Source organism: Anser brachyrhynchus (genome assembly GCF_964034855.1).
Source record: "Anser brachyrhynchus genome assembly, chromosome: 1".
Taxonomy (NCBI): Eukaryota; Metazoa; Chordata; class Aves; order Anseriformes; family Anatidae; genus Anser; species Anser brachyrhynchus.
The window spans coordinates 81,119,857-81,144,339 of NC_137694.1; the positions used below are offsets into that span (position 1 = coordinate 81,119,857).

Here is a 24,483-nt window from a genome sequence, read left to right on the forward strand (position 1 = left end):
GGGAAGTTCTTTTAACCCCTTCTGCATTTGGGGGCTGGAATTTGTTTGGGGTTTGGTATGGTGCAGGCAGCTGAAAGCACAGTCTGTTTTACAACTTCCATGTGGTGCAACTTAGTCACTTAAATTAATCAAAACTTTACATGATTCTGAAAACAATGGGACTTTTTTTTAAATTTATTTTTTAATTAATATTATAATGTTTTAAGGTATTCCATTTAGACAAGCTTGGTTTTCTTTAATAGCAAGGATACCCTGCCTGAATGAGGATCTCAAAACACTTCATAAACACTAGTGAACACATTTTAGCATTGTTCTTACTGTTTCTGACCTCACCTCAGCCCTGAAAATGTTCTTACATGTCTCATAGCTGGTGCTATGTCCTCATTCACTCTAGATGTTGTTTATTGTGAAAGTTACAGGAGTGATTGCTACTGTAAAATTATTTTTGATTTCCGTGTTCATTGCTAACAAATGGAAATTTTCATTCTTAATATGAAATCAAATAAGTATATTATTGTACTATAGACATCTCTCAGCGATTTGGTATACACTGCAATCCTGTTTAAATTTCACAGCTTGTTTTAGAAAAGACTGACAGGTTGGTGTTGGGTATGGATAGCATAGTTATTTTTAGGAATTTGCATACAGAACGAATCATGTAAAGAATAAGTTTTTGTTTACCACTTCCTGAAAATTATTCAGCAATTATTTTGACTCAGTGAAAAGGCAAAAAATGATGAATTCACAGACTCTCTCAATGTCTTATTTTCCTACTTCAGATTGCTACTAATTGCGGAGTAGATTGGCAAATAAAGGGCCACACTTTACCTGCTGTCATGCAGCTTGTGACGCACTGATTTGTCCAAGTTTCAGCGTAGCTGTTTGGGAATATTGTGTACACAATTCATTTATACTTTCATAACTGAATAGCATGTTCCCAACACCAAATCTTTACTGTAAACTTGCATCCATACCAATAATTATTTTCATGCAGCCTCATCCAAAACAATTATACTTAGGTGTCAACAATACAATGTGCAAAGCAAAATTGATGTATCCTTGATATTGTTGATATATCCTTGCACTAAGATTAGTAGAATCTGAAGAAATAGAAAGGAACAAAAACATCCATATACATTGCTTGTTTATTTATTTTTAGTGTTTTTTTTATTATTATTTTATTTTTTATTTTTAGAAAGCATTTAAGAATACTAAAATTATTTCTGAGCTGTAGTCTCCTAAAAACAGGCTTTCACACAGATTTGAAAAGTCTGTTTTAGGGACCATGATAACTGAGCTTGCCAGCACAAGAAAATATAGCCATCATATGTGAAGAACAGCAAAGTGAAATAATGAAATAGTATCCTTTACGAACTTTGTCCAGCTTGCCTATTAAGTATTAGATTACATCTAAATTTGCTTCCTTAGTGTAGTGGTTATACCTAGATCTTATTCTGATGAATGGCATCTCATTCACACACCTAATCAACTTGTTTCACATTATCTTGAATAAATGTTGTTTGCATACTTTTTTGTCGGACATAGTACAGTGATGTGGAAATTGGCATGTCTTATGACTTACAACTGTATAGTTAAAAGAGCAAAGTACGGTAATTTGAGCTGGCTTCATTTCATGATGATGCTGGGCACAAGAAATCTTTCATCCCTCTTGCTTTCTCCCATTCTGTGAAAACAGATGACTTACTACGGTCAGTTCGTTGAGAGGAATCATGCTTTTTCTACCTGATCTTGAAACCTCATAAATTATCTCTGTGATTCCAGCAATTCTATTAGCAAATGAACATATTCACAAAATACAGAGTCATGCCTAGATAACTGTGCTTACTTTCATCGGTGTTCTGGGATGCTGAATTTCCTCTGTCAGATGTGTTTATGAGAAGGACAGTTGAATGTAATGTGGCTGTTTTTCTGCTGGTATAAGTCAGTGCAAATTTTCTGATTTCAGAAGTGCTATTACACTGTGTACTGGTTATGTATCTAGCCAAATTATTTTTTACAGAGCTAAAAATTGAAATGTCTTTTTGAGAAATTGGAATAAATCAAATGAGTAATAGCACTCTATAAAATAACCAAATGTTTTTGTATTTAGGATATCTTAAAACCCTTGAATTTTCAAAACATTCTAAATACAGCTTTTGAATGTTATCTCTTCTGTAAGGAAGGAGCAGAGGTAGCAATTTTTCAGCTAATTGCTGAATGTCTGGATTTACTTTCAGTGTACTGCCAGTCCATGTTTAAATGGTATTTATTTCTTAAATGATGGGGAGATACCAGTGCAGAAAATATTTGCTCACAGTTAACTGTGGGAATAGATGCTCTCTAGTAAGAGGCAAGTTGTCTTAATAACACTATAACTCTTCCCAGTGTTATCATGTAGCTTACATCAAGTGTAGATGCAGTTGAAGGAAGCTGGATCTGATTCTTCACTGTTCTGTGTCTTTTCGAGTTATCTACAATATATTCAAAGTGATGAAAATATGTCTGTGATCAAACAACCATTTTCACAATCCCATCTGCACCAACTGAAAAGGTGAAATGAAGCATAAGAAAATAAAAAACAGTGCTCACAGTTGTTTATTGGTATATCTTTTATTGATATATATACATATATTATTTAGTATATACTGGTATAAGATTGGAATAGTTTTCTGAAAACAGGTGTCCACAAGTCAAGAGTAAGAAGAGTTATTTCTAATAAATCCAGATGTCCATAAACCATGAGGTGCTAGGCAAAGAGCTATCTAGAGGAAACAGCAATTATGAGAGGAAGGTCAGGAGACTGTAAATACAAGACAACAGTACAACATCCGTTCATTCATATTAATGTAAAATAAAAAGAAGGAGACAGAACTGCTGGCCAATCCCTTAGGGCAAAATCACTGTGTTTTTTGCAGGGCAAAACCATTCAACTGTCCCTCTATAACATATTTCAAAATAATATTATGTTCTACAAATTTCAAGAGCAGGCTACACCTACTTTCTTCACATTTCCAACTGATTAGAAACACTAAAACAGGCAAATCTCTTTGGCTAATTAAAGTGTTAAGTACTAATATTTAGACCTAGATTTTGTTTCATTGTATGATTTGTAATCATGAATTATAGAATGACTCATGGTAAATTAAGAGAGACAACATTTTTGGGGTGGATATCAGCAGATTAGGGTTCAGTTCCAGTCCCTGCCAAGAACTTTCCAGTGGTTTGGGGCAATCTGTTTTGCCTCTTTTCGTATTTTATTTGTAAAAAGACAGTAATTACTGTTTCCATGCTCTTCCTATGTTCTTTCTTTAGAATTGGGTCAGGGGCTGTTTCTTAGCACTTCTTTATAAAGAACCTAGCATAAAAGGATTCAAATAGCTGATGGTGCTTACAAGTAACACAAACATTCACATTAGTCCATTGGATTTATAATTTATTTTATTTATTTTTATTTTTTTTAAAGCTACTATGTTCCTTGAACAGTGGAAGCGTTTACAGATGAGACTGAGTTACTTCTGGGATCTAACTGGACTGGAGGAAGAAGAAGTAAGTTTCTTCTCCCTGTGCTAATTTACTGTATAAATTATTCTAAATCTGAAGATATGCACTGATAATTATATTTCTCATGTTTGTTCTCCTGTCTGATGCAATTCATAGCTTTTTTTGTTTGTTTGTTTGTTTGTTTTTTAAGACCATAACTGATACAGTTTTGAGTACCAATGTATCCTTTTGGAAATCATTACACATATCCCAGCACTCTAATTTTACCATTTAGTAATGAAAAGAGTTATAAGATGCCAGCAAGTCATTCTTTGCTGAAAATGCCTATATGCCAGTGTACAGAATGGGATAATTAAATGATGTTAATACCTCAAAGAGAATGTAGAGTGTGAATAAATGAGAACAAAACTAAGACAAAGTCATGAACCTCATGCTGTAGCACGATGATGATGTTATTCCACTTTTGTCTATTCCTCAGATGATAATTATTGGATAAAATTAAAAAATAACACAAACCAGACAGTAGACCCCAGTATTCTTCTTCTTCCATCACTGTCCCAAAATGCAGCTTTAGCATTGTCTTTAACATAATGGGGACCTCCAAAGTATTCCTTCACTTGATTAAGTAACTACCACGTGCCTTATTTTGCATTTGGTCTCAACTTTTTCACTACTGTCTATTCACTGATGAAGTGGATAATGCTCATAGTATAAACCAGTACTCACAGTTTTTAAGGTGTGATAAAACTGAGTACATCAACACAACAAAATTTGCTGCTTGCCCTGTGTGGAATGTAATACTGCTAGCTCAGAGAATGGCAAGATTGTACTGATTACAGTATAAACTGAGAAGAAGGAGAACAATTTTTTTTTTTTTTTTCAGTTCTGCAGTATGCTTGATGAACACTGCAGATTTTAGTACATTTCAAGTTAATAATTTGCAGTACAAAATCCTAAGGTTTTGCTCAGTATTTGCACAATGGATCTACAGATTTGTGAGGTCCTGTGATGAAGAGCTCTGAAGTGTTAAAGGTTTGTGTACAGGAACTATGGGATCAACAAGAATCCTTTGTTTATGATAAGTGAGGGAGTGCCAGACACATCTCAGCACAAGCTGAAGAATTAGGAATGTAGAATCATAAAAATAAGGCTGGAATGGACCTTGAGGGACCTTCCTTTGTGCATGGTAGGATCAACTCTACTTAAGTCATTATGAAAAGATATTTGTCTAATTTGTTCTTAAAGAAAGCCATCAGTGAAGGTTTCACTTCCTCCCTAGACAATCTATTCTAATACTACTGATTGAAATTCTATTCATACTGCTAATAAGCTTTTCCTAATGTCTAACAACCCTCCTTGCTAAATGTTCATTTTCTCTTGTTCTTTCATTCAGAGATAAAGGGAGGAGACTACCCAATCTGTTTTTCAGCAAAATTCAACTTACTATCATATTTCTCCATCCACTCTACTTTTTTAGATGAACTGGTCTCTCTGGTTTTTCTGTCTTTTTTTCTTAAAACATATATTCTAGATGTATTTTTGTTGTTCTGTCCCTTCTGGACACTCTGTCTGATCTAGCTCTTTTGTGAAAAGTAATGCTCAAAATGTATATCACTTGAACTGACATCATACTTAAACTAAAAGTCCTGCATAATATCATCTTGCCACCTCTTGGTACTTCAGTAGGTTTTATCAGGTTTTGTTCACCCTTTATCTGGTAGACTCATGAAAATGTGCATAAATTTGCCCATAAGACAGATATTGGCATTGTGTTTCATCAGTGTGATAATCACTTCAGGTAGTGAAGCCTTTACAGTTGCTGAATATCATGGTGGAAAATGGAAAATTGTCTCTGATCAGTTTAGGCTAGAGGGAAGTAGCAGTGGAACACTTAAGATCACTTAACAGAGCAAAAAAGTTGAAGAGCTGATAAGTACATCATGAAAATTATATTGAAATAGATATGTTCAGTGTAAATTTGTGGACTCTTGATTACAAAAAAATCAGTAAAATTACTTTCTCTAAATACACTGGGCCAAGTCTTTTATTCAAAAGAGTCACGCAAAAGATTAATTTAGTGCAGTTATTTGTAAATATCTTGGCAACAGCAGTCTGAGAAAGCAGACTCCCTAAGGCTTGGAAGCATATTTGCAGCTGGCAGCTGTACAGGCTTAGAGGATTTGTGTTGTTTCTGTATCTCAAATCCACAGAAATAATAGGTAGCATTGGGTACTAGACTGTAAAATAGATAATTGGCCTGAAAAGTAATTAAATGACTGATAACTAAGTAGGAGAGGGAAAGAAAAGAAATAAACAAACAAAAAGACTAGAACAAAACAGAAAAAGCCTTGGAAATATCATGAAGAAGTGCTCAGCGTGTCACACCATAGATGCGTGTTTGTGTAAGCCAATCAAGCAGGTTCTGCATTTATTTTTTTTCAGTTTGTGTAATAAGGGATATAGCCGTCAATGAAGCAGGAAAATAGCAGGGAAATCTCTTTTACTTGTGAAAGAAAGGGTGAAGAAATACTGAAGAACTCTAATTAATGGTGTAGGGAGTTAAAACTACTGGCCTCCCATGAATCTTCAGAAACTGTATTTCTAGAACCCAGTATGTTCCTGTTTTAGGTGGAACAGATTTTACCTTATTTTACCAACAGTCACATGTAAAACCAGAATGGAAAGGCAATTATAATAGATGAAATCTTAGAATCTGGAGCAGAGCTTGGAATAATAAATGTCAGACAACAAAGTCCACACTAACTGAAATGCCAATGACTGAAGGCCTTATTGTTGTTCAAATAGTCATGATATTACACTGTTTCAGTACAGGGAGGAACTTAGGTGTCTGTTTTTGTTAGAAAAATATCTGATAAATTACAGTTTTAAGTTTAAATCCTGTGTTCTGTCAAATGCTAGCTCTCTTTTTGTGAACTCCAATTTCCTCTTTTTGCTCTTTGATGAATTTTAAAAAGTTTTTATTGAACCCTTATGAAAAACTTTAAGATACGCTGTGGATTATCACTGAGTCAAGTTAAGGTAATAAGGAAGGTAGATTAGGTAAAAGAATTAAGTAGCAAGTAGTCTTGCTGACATTAAGTATGTTTTCTTCTTGTTACTAGATCGTGGGTTAACTCGATCTTCTCTAATAAATTTTCATAGTTTTTGATGACCCGATTGATTTGATGTTTTCGGCTTGTCTTCCACCTTGCAAATTATAGGGGCAAACTCCTTTTTCTGAAGTTCTAATACTGTCTAGTAAAACAGGCAGTATGAGGCACTTTTGTTTGCTTAAAAGGGAAGTGAAACACAGACTCTAATAAAATAGCTGTGTGTTCACAACATTGCCCCCCTGGGAAAAATGGTAAGTGATAGTAAGGTGGAAATGTGTAGCTACAATATTTTGTATTGTCTCAGATCTCTCCTTTCATCCTCACTACTTCTCAAGTTTCTTGTACCAGTGAGACCTATGTTTTGGGTTACTTTCTGCAGATGTATTATCTCACATTTTTCTTATTCCTATTCTGATTTTCATGTTAGGCCCATGTTTCCAAGTATTTTTGGTCTCTTTATATTATTTTCTTTTCTTGGGATTTGTCACTCCTCCCAGTGAATCCTCTGCCATCTTCATTAAATTGCTGTTAACACTGATTATTTAATGATGCTAAGATAATCACACCAGCCCTGATCTTCTGGACAAGTTCCTTCAACATTAGATTTAATAGTGTTATGTTTAGAAGGCTGAGAGTTTTATTAGAACAGTTTGGGAAGGAATGTTGAAAAACGGATGTTATCCCTCAGGACTGAGGGGAAAGTATTTAGTACCAGCTGTTGCACCACTGAAAAATTACGTATGAAGACACACTTTAAACATCTTTTAATTTGTAAGCTAGAAGAAACAAAGCAGGTGATATCTCCTTTGCTTGCCAAGAAGTTGGTAAAGATATATGATTATATTTTTTTAATTCCAAGACTGTTGATCCGTAGAAGTGTCACAGTATGCTGGAACTCTAGTTCATTTTCCTCTTTTGTTTCTCTTCTAACAGACATATTAGCATGTTCTCATTTCCTTTATTCCTTTTCTGTTTTAATGAATTCCTGTGTTCTTTCCAGAACTGTCTTGTCTAGAACCCTCAAAGCTCTTTGCTTTTATATAGGTAGACTTGATTCCTCAGGATGTTATGATGGGCCAATCAAAGGCTGGGTCACTGAGGGTGGCATACGTTCTTTTCTCCTGTGGTCTCCTGAGTTCAGAGAGGAGGGTAACATGTCCACCTTTCCCTGTGTAAGTGCAGAGGTAGGCAGTTGCTTGGAGTAGGAACCTGTGGAGCAGCATCTGGAATGGGGTTGGAAGACCTACAGTCATTGTTGATCAGGGCATGGTCATAAGATATGTAATAGGAAATAAGAACTACTGCTAGAGGAAAGGGGTGACAGGCAGGAAAATCCTACTTTCCAATAGTTCTCTGTCTTGACCTACTGCATCCTGTATCTTTATCCAGCACTGTACCTGCCTTTAGTAACAGGGACCATTTCTATGCCTTTCCTTCCTCTTCTCTTTCACAATGACACAGAAGATCAATGTGGGTTATTAGGGTTTGTCAGCAATCTGCTTCTTGTAGAGCAGGCAAGCATTAGAGGAAGGTGGCTTTGTGGAAGGATGTGGAATGAGGGTAGTGGATCTTGTACTGCAAGGGAATGTGTGTTCTGAGAGAGATGGATCTGAGGAGGTGAAGAGTGGACCTTCTCCACTCTCAGAGTCTCACAAGTTCTTCCTGCAATTGTCAGGTCTCCCAAAGCCAGTTCTCCCTTTCCCCATTTTATCCTCATGCAATGGTGTCTCTCAGACACCATTGTTTATTTTTCTCAGTCCCGTTGTTCCTCCCCTTTGTCCTGCTCTGTTGCACCTGATGATCAGTTTTCCTGTGTGCTGAAGATGCCTTGGGCTGATACAGTGTTAGATAAATTAGCCACAGTGGCAGCTTGCAAGATTAATCTGCTTTTGGGGTTAACAGGGTGATTAGAGTCCGGTCCTGTCTGAAATGGATGCTCCAGCAAAATCAGCACCACATTGTTTTTTTTTTGTTTTGTTTTGTTTTGTTTTGTTTTTCTTGGAAAAGTACTTTTTAGATGTAAGGGAATGAGCTTTTTTGCTTTAAACTTAAAATGTATTTTAAGTTTTAAGTTTACTCTAATCCTTGTGTAAGAGTGGAGGCTTCAATTTTTTTAACCCCAGCTGCATATGTAGATTATGTGGAAATGTATGAAGAAACTCTTGTTTCAGTGAACTAGAAAAATGTCATAGTCATGCCTAAATGTCATTTATTCTTTTGTAAAGCCTTCTGTTGCTAGATTATTGTTATTTTTTCTATGATTTTCCTATGAAAAGTCATTGACACAGAAAGAATAATCCAAAAAAAAATAAGATGGAAGGAAAGTGACTCTCAATCTGCACCAAGTACTAAACCCCATGAAAGTTATTCCTGAAAGTGTGCTTGAACTTCGGAAAGGCTATAAAAATTGAAGAATAATACTTTGTGATGATGTTTAATGACAGCCAAAATTGCCAATTTCTTATGTGTTTAAAATGAATGCAGAGTTTCAGAACTCATAATATTTTGAATGACAGAATTGATTTCTATTACTTAGTTTTGCTTTAGGCTTTTTTATTTTGTTGTTTCCCTCATTTTCACATGCATATGGGCACTTGTGAGTAGTGCAATGTCATTGCAAACTCATGCCTATAAAAACTTTCATACAATGCACCTTTACCAAATATGCAGTTATGTGGTATGAGACTTCTTTTGTTAATAAAATGTTGAATAATCTTGCTTTATTCATTACTTTCAAAAACATATAGTGTGTCTATAATTAATATTTAGGAAACATATACACTTTTTCTAAACCTGTGTTTTGACTTTAAATCAGTAAAACAGCACTGGATTTTTAGATCTCACTTTCCTGCTTCCATTCTACTCTGCAGTGTAGAAGGGTTTTGACATTTTTGTGTGTAGGTTCCTGTGAAATACTTGTGATTTGTACCTAGTCCATTAACAATTCCTTACACAATAATGGAATTCTCACTAATTTAGATTGTATTCTTACCACAACATTTTCAAATATGTGTGCATTAAGGTAGATGTCTTGAAATGAGATTTTCAAAGCTGTCTGACAACTAGTCCAATTCCATCAGGCCTTCCATAGAAGGAGGGGGACCAGTTTCATTCTACATAAAAGAAAAATACATGCAAAATATAAATTCAGGTGCCTGAACTGTGTGGCCTAAATTCTAGATGAAAATCAAATATCTTCCTCTCCCTTCAGCTGGAGATGTGATTCTCTCTTTTCTAAAATTCTTCTTCCTCTTCCTTTTTTTTTTTTTTTTTTTGGCTTCTTTTTCTGAGATGACTAGGATGGATTTATGGATTTATTTACCTCAGTTAAGAAAACCAAAAGGCTAGGTTCTGTTTTTCTTTGTTTTCTTTGTCTTTACTATTGTTATTATTATTTTATTACCCATGTTACTTTCTGCAGTCATTTTTTGGAAGATCTAAACTCATGGCATGAAACTGCCTAAAATGCCTCAATAGTCCACTGCTATCAGTAAGTAGAAATGGCATCCTCACTTTCATGTCTCTAATTTTGCTGTCTCACCTGTGACCTGAATCTGTGACTGACTACAGCTGTAGAAAAGTAATTCCAGAAATAAAGTAGAAAGTGTTTGTGGAACAGTTAATTGCTTATGTTTTCAAAAGAGTATAATAAGGACATTGGGCAGGGGGAGGGAAGAATATGTGAGTTAGGTTCACATTTTAGCAATGATGATACATTAAAGCAACTCATCTGTATCAAGCAACTTCTACAGGTTGCAGTTGCCTATCAGCATAAGCTAAATTTACTGCACGCAACTATCATGTTGCACCCTATAGTGCAGTCTTGTTCTTCCTCCAAGATTCATGCTGGTGTTCAGGTAATTGTGTGGTGATGAAAGTTAGCTACAGGTGTGTGGGGAAGAAGTATTTAACTTAATCATAACTATAGCTTGTTGACTATAAATCCAACATTTATGTTTGCTTCAAATAAGTTGTTCTCATGAATATTCCTGGCTGTTAATCCAGTCATTAAGGTATTTATGGAAAATAAACACAAGAGGTACTAGTAAAGTTGAAAAAAAAATAATAAAGATTGAAAAAATGGTCAAAGACAGATTTCTAGTTCAGATCCTGGGAGAATAACTCATTGACAGCAGCCCTGCAGAGAGAGACTGGTGGATTCTGGTGGACGAAAGGCTTGACATGAGCCAGCAGTGTGCACTTGCAGCCCAGAAGACCAACGGCTTCCTGGGCTACATCAAAAGAGGCATGACCAGCCCATTGAGGGAAGTGGTTGTCCCCCTCTGCTCTGCCCTTGTGAGGCCCCACTTGCAGTACTGCGTCCAGGTTTGAGGCCCCCAGCACAAGAAAGATGTGGACCTGTTAGAGTGAGTCCAGAGGAGGGCTGCAAAGAGTATCGAGGGGCTGGAGCACCTCTCCTAAGAAGAAAGGCTTAGAGAGCTGGGGCTCTTCAGCCTGGAGAAGAGAAGGCTCTGGGGAGACCTCAGTGTGGCCTTTCAGTATTTAAAGGGGTCTTATAAAAAAGATGGAGTGGAACTGTTTACTCAGGTAGATAATGATAGGACAAGGAGGAATAGTCTTAAACTAAAAGAGGATGGACTTAGATTAGACATCAGGACAAAATTCTTCACTGTAAGGGTAGTGAGGCACTGGAACAGGTTTCCCAGAGAAGCTGTGGAGGTCCCATCCCTGGAGGTGCTCAAGGCCAGGTTGGATGGGGCCTTGGCCAACCTGATCTAGTGGGTGGCATCTCTGCCTATGGCAGAGGGGTTGGAACAATATGATCTTTAAGGTTCCTTCCAACCCAAGCCATTCTATCATTCTATGATTCTATGATTAGCTATGGTATCTGTATTTCTTCACATTAGGTATGAGCCAATGCTTTAATCTGGATCATGGTTCAACCTGAAAAGTTCACAAAGGTTTGGAGTTGCAGTGGTTAGAGAGAAATGGTGAGGTTGGTCACTTTCTAGAACCATTTGATTCTGGATATTTTAAAGCTTTTGTTAGCATCAGTCTAATGTGTATGATTTAGGTTATTTTAGAAATAGTTCCTTATATTCTCTGTAGAGTCATATTGCTTTTATCTCATAAATCGAGTTGCCTGTAAGTCATGGGTTCCAGGTGCACAGAGGATGAAAGAAAGTATACTCCAGGGAAATGAAAATTCCACAAACATCATAATTGGCCAGTGCTGAGAAAATACTGCTTTGTAAACAAGAACCTAGTCTGATATTACCTGGAGCAGAGTTTCAGGTGTGGCAGAAAAACTGGGCTATGTATGAGGCATTCTTATTAATATGGAACAGACTGATAGAAACTCAGATATCTGGCATGTTAAAAATGTTCTTTCTTCATATACACTTGCCTGCCTCTGGTAAGGGCAAGACAGTGATGGTAATGACATTTGCACTAGTCCATTAGCTTATTATGTTGTAAGTTTGGTTTAGCTTTAAACTTTGACAACTGGTTGCCCATGCAATCATAGATCTAAAATCTATGACCTCTGACCAGTTGTAATAGGATGAATCCACAAAATGTTTGCCTCTTTCATGAATGACCTTCTGTTTCAACCTTCAGAGTATCACAGTATCACAGATTTCTAGGTTGGAAGAGACCTCAAGATCATCGAGTCCAACCTCCGACCTAACACTAAGTACTCCACTAAACCATATCGCTAAGCTCTACATCTAAACGTCTTTTAAAGACCTCCAGGGATGGTGACTCCACCACCTCCCTGGGCAGCCCGTTCCAATGCTTAATAACCCTTTCGGTAAAGAAGTACTTCCTAACATCCAACCTAAAACTCCCCTGTCGCAACTTTCGCCCATTCCCCCTCGTCCTGTCACCAGGCACGTAGGAGAACAGACCAACCCCCACCTCTTTACAGCCTCCTTTAAGGTAACTGTAGAGAGCGATAAGGTCGCCCCTGAGCCTCCTCTTCTCCAGGCTGAACAAGCCCAGCTCCCTCAGCCGCTCCTCGTAAGACTTGTTCTCCAGACCCCTCACCAGCTTGGTCGCCCTTCTCTGGACTCGCTCGAGCACGTCCATGTCCTTCCTGTAGCGAGGGGCCCAAAACTGAACACAGTACTCGAGGTGCGGCCTCACCAGAGCTGAGTACAGGGGCACAATCACTTCCCTAGACCTGCTGGCCACACTGCTTCTTATGCAGGCCAGGATGCTGTTGGCCTTCTTGGCCACCTGGGCACACTGCTGGCTCATATTCAGACGACTATCAACCAATACTCCCAGGTCCCTCTTGGCCAGGCAGCTTTCCAGCCACTCATCTCCCAGCCTGTAGCTCTGCTTGGGGTTGTTGCGCCCCAGGTGCAGGACCCGGCACTTGGCCTTGTTGAACTTCATACAGTTGACCTCAGCCCATCGCTCCAGCCTATCCAGATCCTCCTGCAGAGCCTTCCTACCCTCGAGCAGATCGACACACGCACTTAGCTTGGTGTCATCTGCAAACTTACTGAGGGTGCACTGGACGCCCTCATCCAGATCATCGATAAAGATATTAAAGAGGACCGGCCCCAGTACCGAGCCCTGGGGGACACCACTAGTGACCGGCCTCCAACCAGATTTGACTCCATTCACCACAACTCTCTGGGCCCGGCTATCCAGCCAGTTTCTAACCCAGCGAAGCGTACGCCAGTCCAAGCCCCGAGCAGCCAGTTTCTTGAGGAGAATGTTGTGGGGAACTGTGTCAAAAGCCTTACTGAGGTCAAGGTAAACCACATCCACAGCCTTTCCCTCATCCACCAAGCGCGTCACTTGGTCATAGAAGGAGATCAGGTTCGTCAAGCAGGACCTGCCTTTCATAAACCCATGCTGACTGGGCCTGATCGCCTGCTTGCCCTGCAAGTGCCGCGTGATGACCCTCAAGATAATCTGCTCCATGAGCTTTCCTGGCACTGAGGTCAAACTGACAGGCCTATAGTTCCCCGGGTCTGCCCTGCGGCCCTTCTTATAGATGGGCGTCACATTGGCTAGCCGCCAGTCAACTGGGACCTCCCCCGATAGCCAGGACTGCCGATAAATGATGGAAAGCGGCTTGGCCAGCTCCTCCACCAGTTCTTTCAGTACCCTCGGGTGCATCCCATCCGGCCCCATCGACTTGCGCACATCCAAGCTCCGTAGCAGGTCGCCAACCATTTCCTCATGGATAGCGAAGGCCACATCCTGCTCCCCATCCCCTTCCACCAGCTCAAGGCACTGGGTATCCAGAGAACAGCCGGTACTGCCGCTAAAGACTGAGGCAAAGGCGGCATTAAGCACGTCAGCCTTTTCCTCATCCTTAGTAACTAGGTTTCCCCTCGCATCCAGTAAAGGATGGAGATTCTCCTTAGTCCTCCGTTTCGCGTTGATATATTTGTAAAAGGATTTTTTGTTGTCTTTAACGGCAGTAGCCAGGTTGAGCTCCAGATGAGCTTTGGCCTTTCTAATTTTCTCCCTGCACAGCCTCGCTACATCCTTGTAGTCCTCCTCAGTGGCCCGCCCTTTTTTCCAAAGATTATAAACCCTCTTTTTTCTGCTAAGCACAAGCCGCAACTCTCTGTTGAGCCAGGCCGGTCTTCCACGCCGGCTCGTCTTTGGACACGTGGGGACGGACTGCTCCTGTGTCATCACGATTTCCTTCTTGAGGAGCGCCCAGCCTTCCTGGACTCCTCTGCCCTTCAGAACTGCCTCCCAAGGGACTCGGCCAACCAGCGTCCTGAGCAGCTCAAAGTCAGCCCTCCGGAAGTCCAATACAGCAGTTTTACTCGTCCCCTTCCTGGCCTCGCCAAGAATAGAGAACTCTACCATTTCGTGGTCACTCTGCCCAAGACAGTTTCCGACCACCACATCTCCCACCAGTCTTTCTCTGTTTGTGAAGAGAAGGTCTAGCAGGGCACCACCCCTGGTAGGTTCACTGACCAGCTGCGTCAGGAAGCTATCTCCCACGCTCTCCAGAAACCTCCTAGACTGCTTTCTCTGTGCCGTGTTGTGTTTCCAGGATATGTCCGGGAAGTTGAAGTCCCCCACGAGGACAAGCGCCGACGATTTTGCAACTTCTGTCAGTTGCCTATAAAACTCCTCATCCGTCTCCTCATCCTGGTTCGGCGGTCTATAACAGACCCCGACCAGGAAGCTAGCCTTGCCGGCCTTCCCGCGGATCCTAACCCACAGGGATTCAACCTTATCATTCCCAGCCTGGAGTTCCACAACATCAAAAGATTCTCTAATGTAGAGAGCCACGCCACCACCCCCTCTGTGCTGCCTGTCCCTCCTGAAGAGCCGATAGCCAGGCATTGCAGCACTCCAGTCGTGGGAGCGGTCCCACCACGTCTCCATGATGGCAACCAAGTCATAGCCTGAACCTTGTCCTTAAATATCTTGGGATCACTGTGTAATGTGCCTTGGACCAATGACAAGTTCAAGGCCCAGTGTCTCATGAATTTGATTTTGCTTAGAAGAAAAATACCTTGTCCTAGTTGGAGGTAACCATTGGTTTCTAACCCTGCTAATTTGTAGGATATTTAATCCTTGTAGGATTTAATCCTTGTAGGATATTTAATCCTTAGACCATAATGTTATGATTACTGAAACAGCTATTTTATATCAATTTTAAAGGACTTTACACTGTTTATTGTATTGCTCTTTGCAAGAGCTACAAATCTGTAATCCATCCAAAGTGCACTCAGTGTTAAATAATGACAGAGAAAAATTTCCATAAACATGCTCCCCTAAAGAGTGCCTCTACAGCCAAGTATTCACACTGTTACACATTATTAGACAAGAAAAGAAAACAGTAACCCAAGGGAGAAACAATCTAATCTGTAAGAACATTTCTCTGGAGAAGGGCTTTTATGCTTACATATTTGCTAAAAGAATAGGGTCCTAGTCCATGACTACAACTACTTGATACTACTGTAGGTCAAGTAAAAACAATAAACATAACAGTAGTATGCACGGTCATTTTAAAATTTCTAAGATCTGGTATTTTTTTTTTAAAGTTAGATCTATACAATAAACACGAAATTGTTCCACTGACACGTTGGGTGATGCCCCAATTTAATAGGCTAATGTCCAGCTTTACAGAATTTTTTTTCTTCACTATTGTCAGCAATATTTGTCTCAGTGGTGACTTCTTAAGCCATAGAATAAATGATTTAAAGCAACTGTTTCAATACTGTTCAAGGGGCATCTGGCTTCACACTTAAAATTCTGGTTACAAATATAGGAGTATTTAAATAGGTCGGATTTGAATCAAAATGAATAATGAACAAAAATAGTGATGTTATTTCCAGTTGCAGTTTCACACACAGTGTGATATCTTGATATTGCAATGGCAGCATTTTGTTGTTCGGTTCTAGCTTAAGGGCACTTAAAAATCTCGGTACATTTCAAAATTTAGTTTTGCAAGTAATCCTCCAAAGTACTACTGGTGCTGCTTTACAGGAGCAATCAAAAGCATTCTATCTATTTATCTACCTATCTGTCTATAAGGCAATATATATTTCTATAATATGTTTTAAGGGTTCTTTTTTTTTTGGCTACTTCAGTTTTGTGTTACTTTTAAACACCTTTGATAGCTGAGTTCCTATGTGCTTGTGCTGTGTCTTTTATTTTTTAACATCTTCAAAATTACAATAACGTTAGATGACTTATTCAAGCATGTTTTTTTTTTTTTTTTTTTGTATCTTTTTTATATAAATGAATTTGAGCTAATAATCTGGTCTAAAAAGACTGCAAGCATCTACCAGTGATACATTCACACAAGCTGAGATATAAAAGTACTTTTCCTTGGATGAACATCCCATTACTAAATTAGTCTAAATGTTTTTTTGGTCTAAAAGATAATCTCTTCCTCAGACTTCCCCTCACCTCCCCACTGTGTCATCATCGTAAGAAATAGTTGTTTTTTTATTTTTAACCCTTTATTTGTAATAATTAACCCTCTTGCAATAGAGAATGGCTGGGCTCCCTGTTCTATTCACTTCAAGTTTTCATCTTGATTTTGGGGCAGCATCTGTGTTATTTCAGTTCTCATTTGTGAATACCTTCCTTCCTCTCGGTGTGCACTGCTTTGCTGTTCTGCTTGCATTCAGCATATTAGGACAAGGCTGTTGAAAGAGTTCTCAGTGCTTCTTTGACCTTCCTTAAGGTGTAAAACCAAAACAGTATGTTGGCTTATTTTTTTTATTTTTTATTTTATTTTTTTTTTTGGTGACAACTCCTTTGGCCTGTTAATCTGGGATAGTTTCAGATTTTTAGTTAGGAATCCATACATGTTTGTCATGTACACTTCGTAAAATTCAATTATCATTTTCTTCCTAAATCAAAGAGAACTTAAAGAGAGATACATTCTTTGTAAATATTCATATTGTATTGGATCATTACGTACATATCCTTAATTTGCAATGTATAGTGGATACACATCTTGTGTATTTGATATCCAAATCCTGGATACCATTCTCAGGAAAAATTCTCAATGACATCAATATGAGTTTTATTTGAGTAAAATTTTCATGATTTGGCTCTTTGTTTTCAGGATGGAAATTATCGTTTTCTACTCTGAGCACTCATTTGGCCTCAACGTACCTTGGCTTAACTGGTTTTTCAATAAGTGTCTGGCAGCTGTACTGGCACACTTCCAGCATCATGGGATTCATATTTATCCCTACATGGACATTTGGCCTTCTTCAAGTCATCACAACTATTTCTAGCTAATTGTCCTGACTGTAGAACTCTTCCCATTTTCAGGCAAAGAATTGATTCTGAATCACTTACAGAAAAGAGTGGAACTGTTCTTTTGCATCCATGTATATATGAACACAATCAAGATCAAGTATCTCTAAAACTATATTATAAAGTATTATTTCATGCAATATACTCATAAAAAGAATGTATAGGCACATTTATTCCAGGATGTAATGTGGTCTGTTCAGTCAAGAGTAAGATGACTTCACAGATTCAGTGAAGAAAGATAAACTAATTTTCCAATCCTGATGTAGGTGTGTGAAATGCAGTTAAAAGGACATTGAAAAGTATTACTAGGAAACTTAAACAAAAGTTGAACAGAACAGTCACTTAAAGCAAAACTGACAACAACAACAGAAAGTTACAAAGTTATGTTATAATATTTCACTTGTCTTGGGATTTTCTCACCCTATTTCCTTTCAAGACAATCTTCAGAATTTGCTCTGGCCTCTGACAGCTGCCCCTGGTGTCCCAAAATGCTTTGCTTAACAGAGAATAAGAAAAAAGGAAGAAAGTCAGTTGAACTTCATATGTGCTCCTATAGTGAGATTAGATCACCTTAGCTTCTTTTAGTTTCATTCGTCTAATCTTTCTTCTTTTGTCATGCTGTCTCCTTGCATGTAGCCCATACATGCCTGATGCCTTCACTGTTTCTTCATTTAAGCCTAAAGATGTTTCTTCCATGTGACCTCTAAACCCTAACTAAGGAAATGTAGTACAAATTGATCCAAATCAACAAGCTAGTCTAAACTTTCAAAACTTCAGGATAGAAGTAAGAAGAATTGACAACAGCATTTTTAAACACTTATTTTTGTATGTCCTTTCCCCATCCTGTCTGCCAACATTTTTTGCTGTTAATCACATTCAATAATGTCACAGATTACCGGTGTCTCATTATTTCTTGGAGTTCCACATGCACCCAAAACAGTTTGTGAGTAATAACAACAGTGACCCTGATGACAAGTAGTGCTATAGTGATTCCTGAACTACATTCATTATGGTAGTGATTTTTATGTGAGGCATAAGTAATGCAAAAGGATTCCAATGCAAAGTGAGAGATACGCTCTTTGAAAGAGAAATCTTCTGAATGTAGATTGAATAAATTGATAGCCTTACCTGCTTTCTTCTAGGATATATTTATTAATCTGAATAGTACATGAAATTTAAAGTGTAAAACAAGCTATCATGCTAGCATTTTCTTTAGATAAGTTTGGTATATCATCATAATGCTAGAGTTTCAGAGGCATATCAGTACTTGAACTTTAGAGAAAAAGTTCACACAAGCCTACCACATTAGTACCAGATTCTCAGGGAGCAGTAGAAAGCAAGTATCATTCATGAGACTGCCTTTGAGACAAACATGCATATTACATCTTCACAGAGTTCAAAAAAGGTATGGAAAAGTTAATTTAAGACTGTTGTTTGAATGTCAGTGTGTTCACGTACCTGCTTAACATGTCAGGGACTTCATATGAACAGGATAAGAAACATTGAATCACAACGTCTATGAATTAGGATGCAACAGAGAATTCTCAAGATGGTAGTGAAGATGTTGCATACAGGAGAAAATGAACAGCACATATATCCCCCAAGATGACTGCTGAAGTTGGAGGCAATCCCTGTTCTATTGCCCATCAGGATTAATTTTTTTAAGTGTTTTTAGATTGTTTTTGTTTTTAGATTGCTTTCAGATTTATGAAAAACTGTAAATAAACAGATTTTGTGCCTAGGCTGACAGACATACATACTAACTATAGTAAGAGCAGTTGGCATGGCCAATGGTACTTATCTGAAATGCATGTGAGTGGGTTACTCTTATGCTCATAAGGGGACAGAGGAATGTAAGTTGTTTTAGTCTTATACACTGGCATTCTGAAGAAAGCTCTGAGCAGTGAGTATTTTTCCCATGACATCTCTGAAATCATTCACCACATCTTCAACTTTTCTCACTTACAGTTTTAGCTTACAGCCCAAACTTTTAACACTTAGATACAATTAGATGACTATTTTTAGCTAGTTTCTGTGACATGGAACAGATACAACTGACAAGGACTGTTCAGATGTGGCTATTTGCCCGAGACAGCCCAAGAGATGTGAGTTTGCTGCAGTTCCATGCCCTCAACTCCATCCTGTATTGAAGCTAAGCATGTGTTCTCAGTAGGCACATGCACACAGAGCACATATATGCAGCATGTGTATATGTACATACATGCCTGGCCACATAGATCACACAGGCACACAGAGCAGACATGTAAACACAGACAACACAGTGGCCTCATCCTGCTCATCCCTCTAGATGAGTAGGATGGAGGTCTGCCAGTGAGAATGTATATATATACACATGCATACATACGTTCATATACATATATTCAATGTGGATTCCCTCAGTAACAGGGCTCAGACACATGGCCTCTCCAGTTTCTGGCACTCAGATAGAATCTTAGACTAATAGAATGGTTCATGTTGGAAGGGACCTTAAATATCACCTAATTCCAACCCCCCTGCTGTGGGCAGGGATGCCACCCACTAGATCAGGTTGGCCAAGGCTCCAGCCAGCCTGGCCTCCAGGGATGGCGAATCCACAACTTCTCTGGGCAACCTGTTCCAGTGCCTCACCACACTCATAGGAAAGAATTCCTTCCCAATATCTAATCTAAATCTACCTACTATTTCAGTTTAAAACCATTTAAAACTCCTTGTCCTATCACTCCAGTCCCTGACAGAGTCCCTCTCCAGTTTTCATGTAGGGCCCCCTTTAGGTACTGGAAGGCCATGATGAAGTCTCCCCAGAGCCTTCTTTTCTTCAGACTGAACAACACGAACTCCTTCAGCCTGTCTTCATAGAAGAGGTGCTCCAGCCCATTGATCATCTTTGTGGTTCTCCTATGGACTTGTTCTAATAGGTCCATATCATCTTGTGATGGGGGCCCCAGAGTTGAACACAGTACTCCAGGTGTGGTCTCACAAGAGCAGAGTAGAGGGGGACAATTTCAGTCCTCAGCTTGCTGGCCACACTTCTTTTGATGTAGCTCAGGATATGGTTGGCTTACTGGGCAGCAGTATACAAGCCCATGAAGCTACAGCCTCACCCTGGCTGCTCACTCAAACATATATCCTTTGGACCCCCAGAGTCTCCCTATGTTATTGCCTTTCAAGACACACACACACACACAGTGGGTCTTGCCACTAAAGACCCTTAGATCCTGTGATATCTCTGGCATCTGGCTTGGAGTTCCCTGGTCCCATGTTCAACTTCAACCATGTTCTCATCCTTAGAGACCCATGCCAGTCTGGGTCCCCAGGCACTTCACCTGATTGTGAGGCACTCTGGCTTGATCTTCACTAGCACCCACATATAATCATAAAATCATCTATGTTTGAAAAGATCTTCAAGATCACCAAGCCCAACACATCTGCACTTGCTCCAGTTGCTGGTGGTCAGATCCCTATGCAGAGCAGCGAGCTATTTCTATGAGACTGGCCATTTTTAACCCATTATCACTCTATTTTTGCACACTAGTTCCTTCCCAAGTGACCTAGATCCCTTCCTTTCCCCACCTTTGGTTACTCCACTAAAAAAAAACAAACCCAAAACTTAGTAAGTCCTGTGCAATCCCTCAATGCTCTTCCTCTGAATCCCATAAGATACCCCATATCCCTAGGCAGTGATCCCCCTAGTCCAAAAGGTGCTGTGATATTGACTTATCTGCATGGCTTGAATTGTGAATAAGTAATGAGGACATTTTTTTTCCTTTTTTTTTTTCTTAATCATAATCACAAGTTTTTTTTTTTGTTTTTTTCCTCTACTTTTTAGGAGCATCCCAGACCAGAGTATGAAACCAAATTGCTACAGAAAAAGCTGAAAAATAAAAGCACGACAACGGAAGATCCAAATGAAGTAAGATGCGGCTTATCTTTTCACTTACATTTTGATATATTTTGTTATATTGTGATTATCTTTCTGTCTCTGGCAATTTGCAAAAGAAACTTTATGGTGTTTTTCATCAATCTTGTATGTTGCTTGCTCTGGATCTTATGATATGCAGCCTTGTAGTGCCACTGAAATGTTTCAAGGTCATCATTTTGCTAGCTCTGCAAAGTAAAACATTTTACTTAAATAGTTGAACACTGGTTGAAAAGTGGTTCAGGATCTACTCTGTAGAGTGATGAACAATTAGAAAGGAAAGATGATCAGCACAGGAATTCTTGTAGCAATGAGCTAGAATTTCAGTCCTTTGTGGACAATAAAGAAAACAACTTTTGTTGTAGTGATTTCATTGGCATAATTAACACTGGCATCTTTTGTCATGTTGCAGTCACACAGTTGTGCAGTTTTGATAGCATTTCCATTATAAATTGGGGAGAATTAGATTAGAGATTAGGAGGAAATTCTTCACTCAGCGGGTGGTGAGGCACTGGAACAGGTTGCCCACAGAAGTTGTGGATGCCCCATCCCTGGAGGTGTTCAAGAGCAGGTTAGATGAGGCCCTGAGCAACCTGATCTAGTGGGTGGCATCCCTGCCTATGGCAGGGGGCGTTGGAACTGGATGATCTATGTGGCCCCTTCCAATTTGAGCCATTCTATGATTCTATGATAAATTGATTGAATAATAATTGGTATATTGTTTTTAGATTGAAGTACATTTAGGATTTCTCTGCTTATTTCAAACCTAAGTACAAACACTTTTTTTTTCCTTTTTTTTTCTTTTTTTTTTTTTTTCCCAATGTCTTCTTGTAAAATGCTGCTTTAGTTCTATTACATAAACACTCATAAGCACTTCAGTTTTCAGGTTTGGTACAACAAATTTAGCCTCACAATATATGAAATAACTATCCCTTTCTTCTGCTGCTCACCATCAAGACTGTGATGTGTTTCCAGTGAAGTATTTATCTCAGTAAGACTTCTTTTCACTTAATGGACCAACCAAACTCTACAGAAGACAATAGAAAGATTATTAATTACTTTAAAGGGCTTTGGATGTGACCCAATATGAGCAGAGACTCTGACACAGCAGAATGACTCCACTGTATGAGCTCTCTGACACAGGAGAGGTCTTCCCTTACACACTGAGCACTTTGCTAGTCCTTCTAGTGAAGAATCAAAGATGGTAAAAGACGGCTAAAGCAGTTGCTGACATTCAGCTCTTTCTGATTTAGTTAAGTGAAACTGGGAAATAAGTAAGCAACTGGTGCTATAGAATATTAAACTTTCTCAGTCCTGAGGCAGAGTTAAATGATTAGCTTTCTTAATGCTAAGAATGTAGGTAGAAAATGATGAACAATGTGAAGATCCAGCAACATACCAAGGAGCAATTTAAAGATTCAGCACTATACAAATATGAAAAATTCATTTCAGACATCACAAAGGGAAAGAACTCCCAGTTTTTAGTATTATTTTATTCTAAAGTCATTTTGGAAAAAAAATAGATTCCAGTTCTTGAGTCATTTAGTCATTTTTTTTGAAGTTTCTGAATTCATTTCATTTAAAAAAAATATTAAAAAATAAAGCACTTTGCCATCATACGGTTACTCATAGGGAGCAACAAGTTATTCATAGGGCAGAAGATTTAATTTGGATTGATTAAGATAACTCTCTAAGAAAGACATTAATCCTGTAACTCGTGTACCACCATCTCTCCCCAAATTGCTAACACGTATTCCAAACTTCTGAGCAGTTTTCAGTCACTGAATTTGATTATTCATTCTGTTGCAACCAATTTTTGTATTCCCTTCCTGCCCTGCCCTGCCCTGCCCTGCCCTGCCCTGCCCTGCCTGCTCTGACCCACCCTGCCCTTTCTTATTTTTATTTTCAGTAAACAACAAATTAGTCAGAGTTTGGAAGGTCTCTTGCTCAGTATTTTGTACCTCAAATATCTTATAATATAAATGTAAGCAATGTTCTTGTGAGACCTGCTGAAGAGAGAAAAGCCCAGTTCTTTAACTGAACTGTTACGTTTAACTGTTGAAATGTACCATTTCATTTCACTTTGGAAGATCCTGAAAAGTTAGACATTGAAAGTGATGAATATATGAGTCTGGAATAGTTATTCTACATAATTTTTAGAGGTTTTAATCTTTTCTTTTTCTGTCTTCAGATGGCTATGTGTTTTACTTATTGCAATACTCAGCAGCTTTCGCATGGCATGTTAATATTAAAGCACAGGTTTCTGTGAGGTGTCTGGCTCAATACTTTCATCTTGTTGGGTGGAAGCCAGAGTACAGAACTTTGTCATATTAATAGTGCAGATTTTCTAGCAACTGGACTTGCATCAAAGTAGAGGTCTCTGTAGTCAAAAATTCATTCCTCCTAATTTCTTGGTTTTATTTGAATACACAGATGCCTCAGCCTCAGAGAAGCCTCGCTTTCATCATATCTTTGTTGACAATCTAATGTCATGACATAAATCCTTGTGAAGCTCTTTCCTGAATACTTTTAGCTAACTAGTGTGATTTTGAGGCATATCTTTCACGTGTAACTGGTCAACAACTGCAGTTTGCTGTACTGATATCAAAGAACAGGCTCTGGCACCAATGGCTAAAACTTCTTGTTACTTATCTCGTATGAAGTCCGAAGTCTCCAGTTCAGCAGCTGTGGCTTGTAGGGGTAGAAATGATGCCAAAGCCACGGCTATTGTGAGAATATTGACTTAGAGCTTACATAAAGGCATATATTTCTGTAAAATTACTGGCTTATTTCCAATATGTTAATTCCTCTGTTCTGGTGAGGATGTGACTAGTTTTATGTCGAGAAACTGAACTTTTATGTGGAAAGCTGTGTACAGTGCAATTTTTTTTCTTGTCTTACTTCAACAAGGAGTCCCTGTTAAGCTAATATAATTATTTTACAGTGAAGGGATGAGTGTTTTGTTGTGTGCTGGTGTTGTGATTGCGGAAGAAAATCAACACCAGCAGTTTCATACTCTCTTCAGTGATAACTTGGGAATACCTATTAAGAGGAAACCTACGTCAACACAGAGTTTTCACTGTTGTTGAAGTCATTAACTTTAATGAGTGTGGAAGATGCCCAGTACCTGTAAGGGCCAGTAAATATATGAGTCTCTCTACCAAGGCAACAAATTTCAAATTAGCTTGATTGAGACTGACAATAGAAAGTATTACAGATCTA

General features: G+C 38.7%; 1 protein-coding gene across 1 annotated transcript in view; it reads left to right on the top strand.

Moving 5' to 3' along the window:
* Window positions 1-24,483, top strand: part of ANO2 (anoctamin 2) — a 207,009-nt gene that overhangs the window by 87,834 nt on the left and 94,692 nt on the right. The window contains exons 13-14 of the mRNA XM_080577713.1: window positions 3,464-3,546; window positions 21,172-21,255. Coding sequence (XP_080433839.1) covers window positions 3,464-3,546; window positions 21,172-21,255 — 167 coding nt within the window. The remainder of the gene's footprint in view (window positions 1-3,463; window positions 3,547-21,171; window positions 21,256-24,483) is intronic.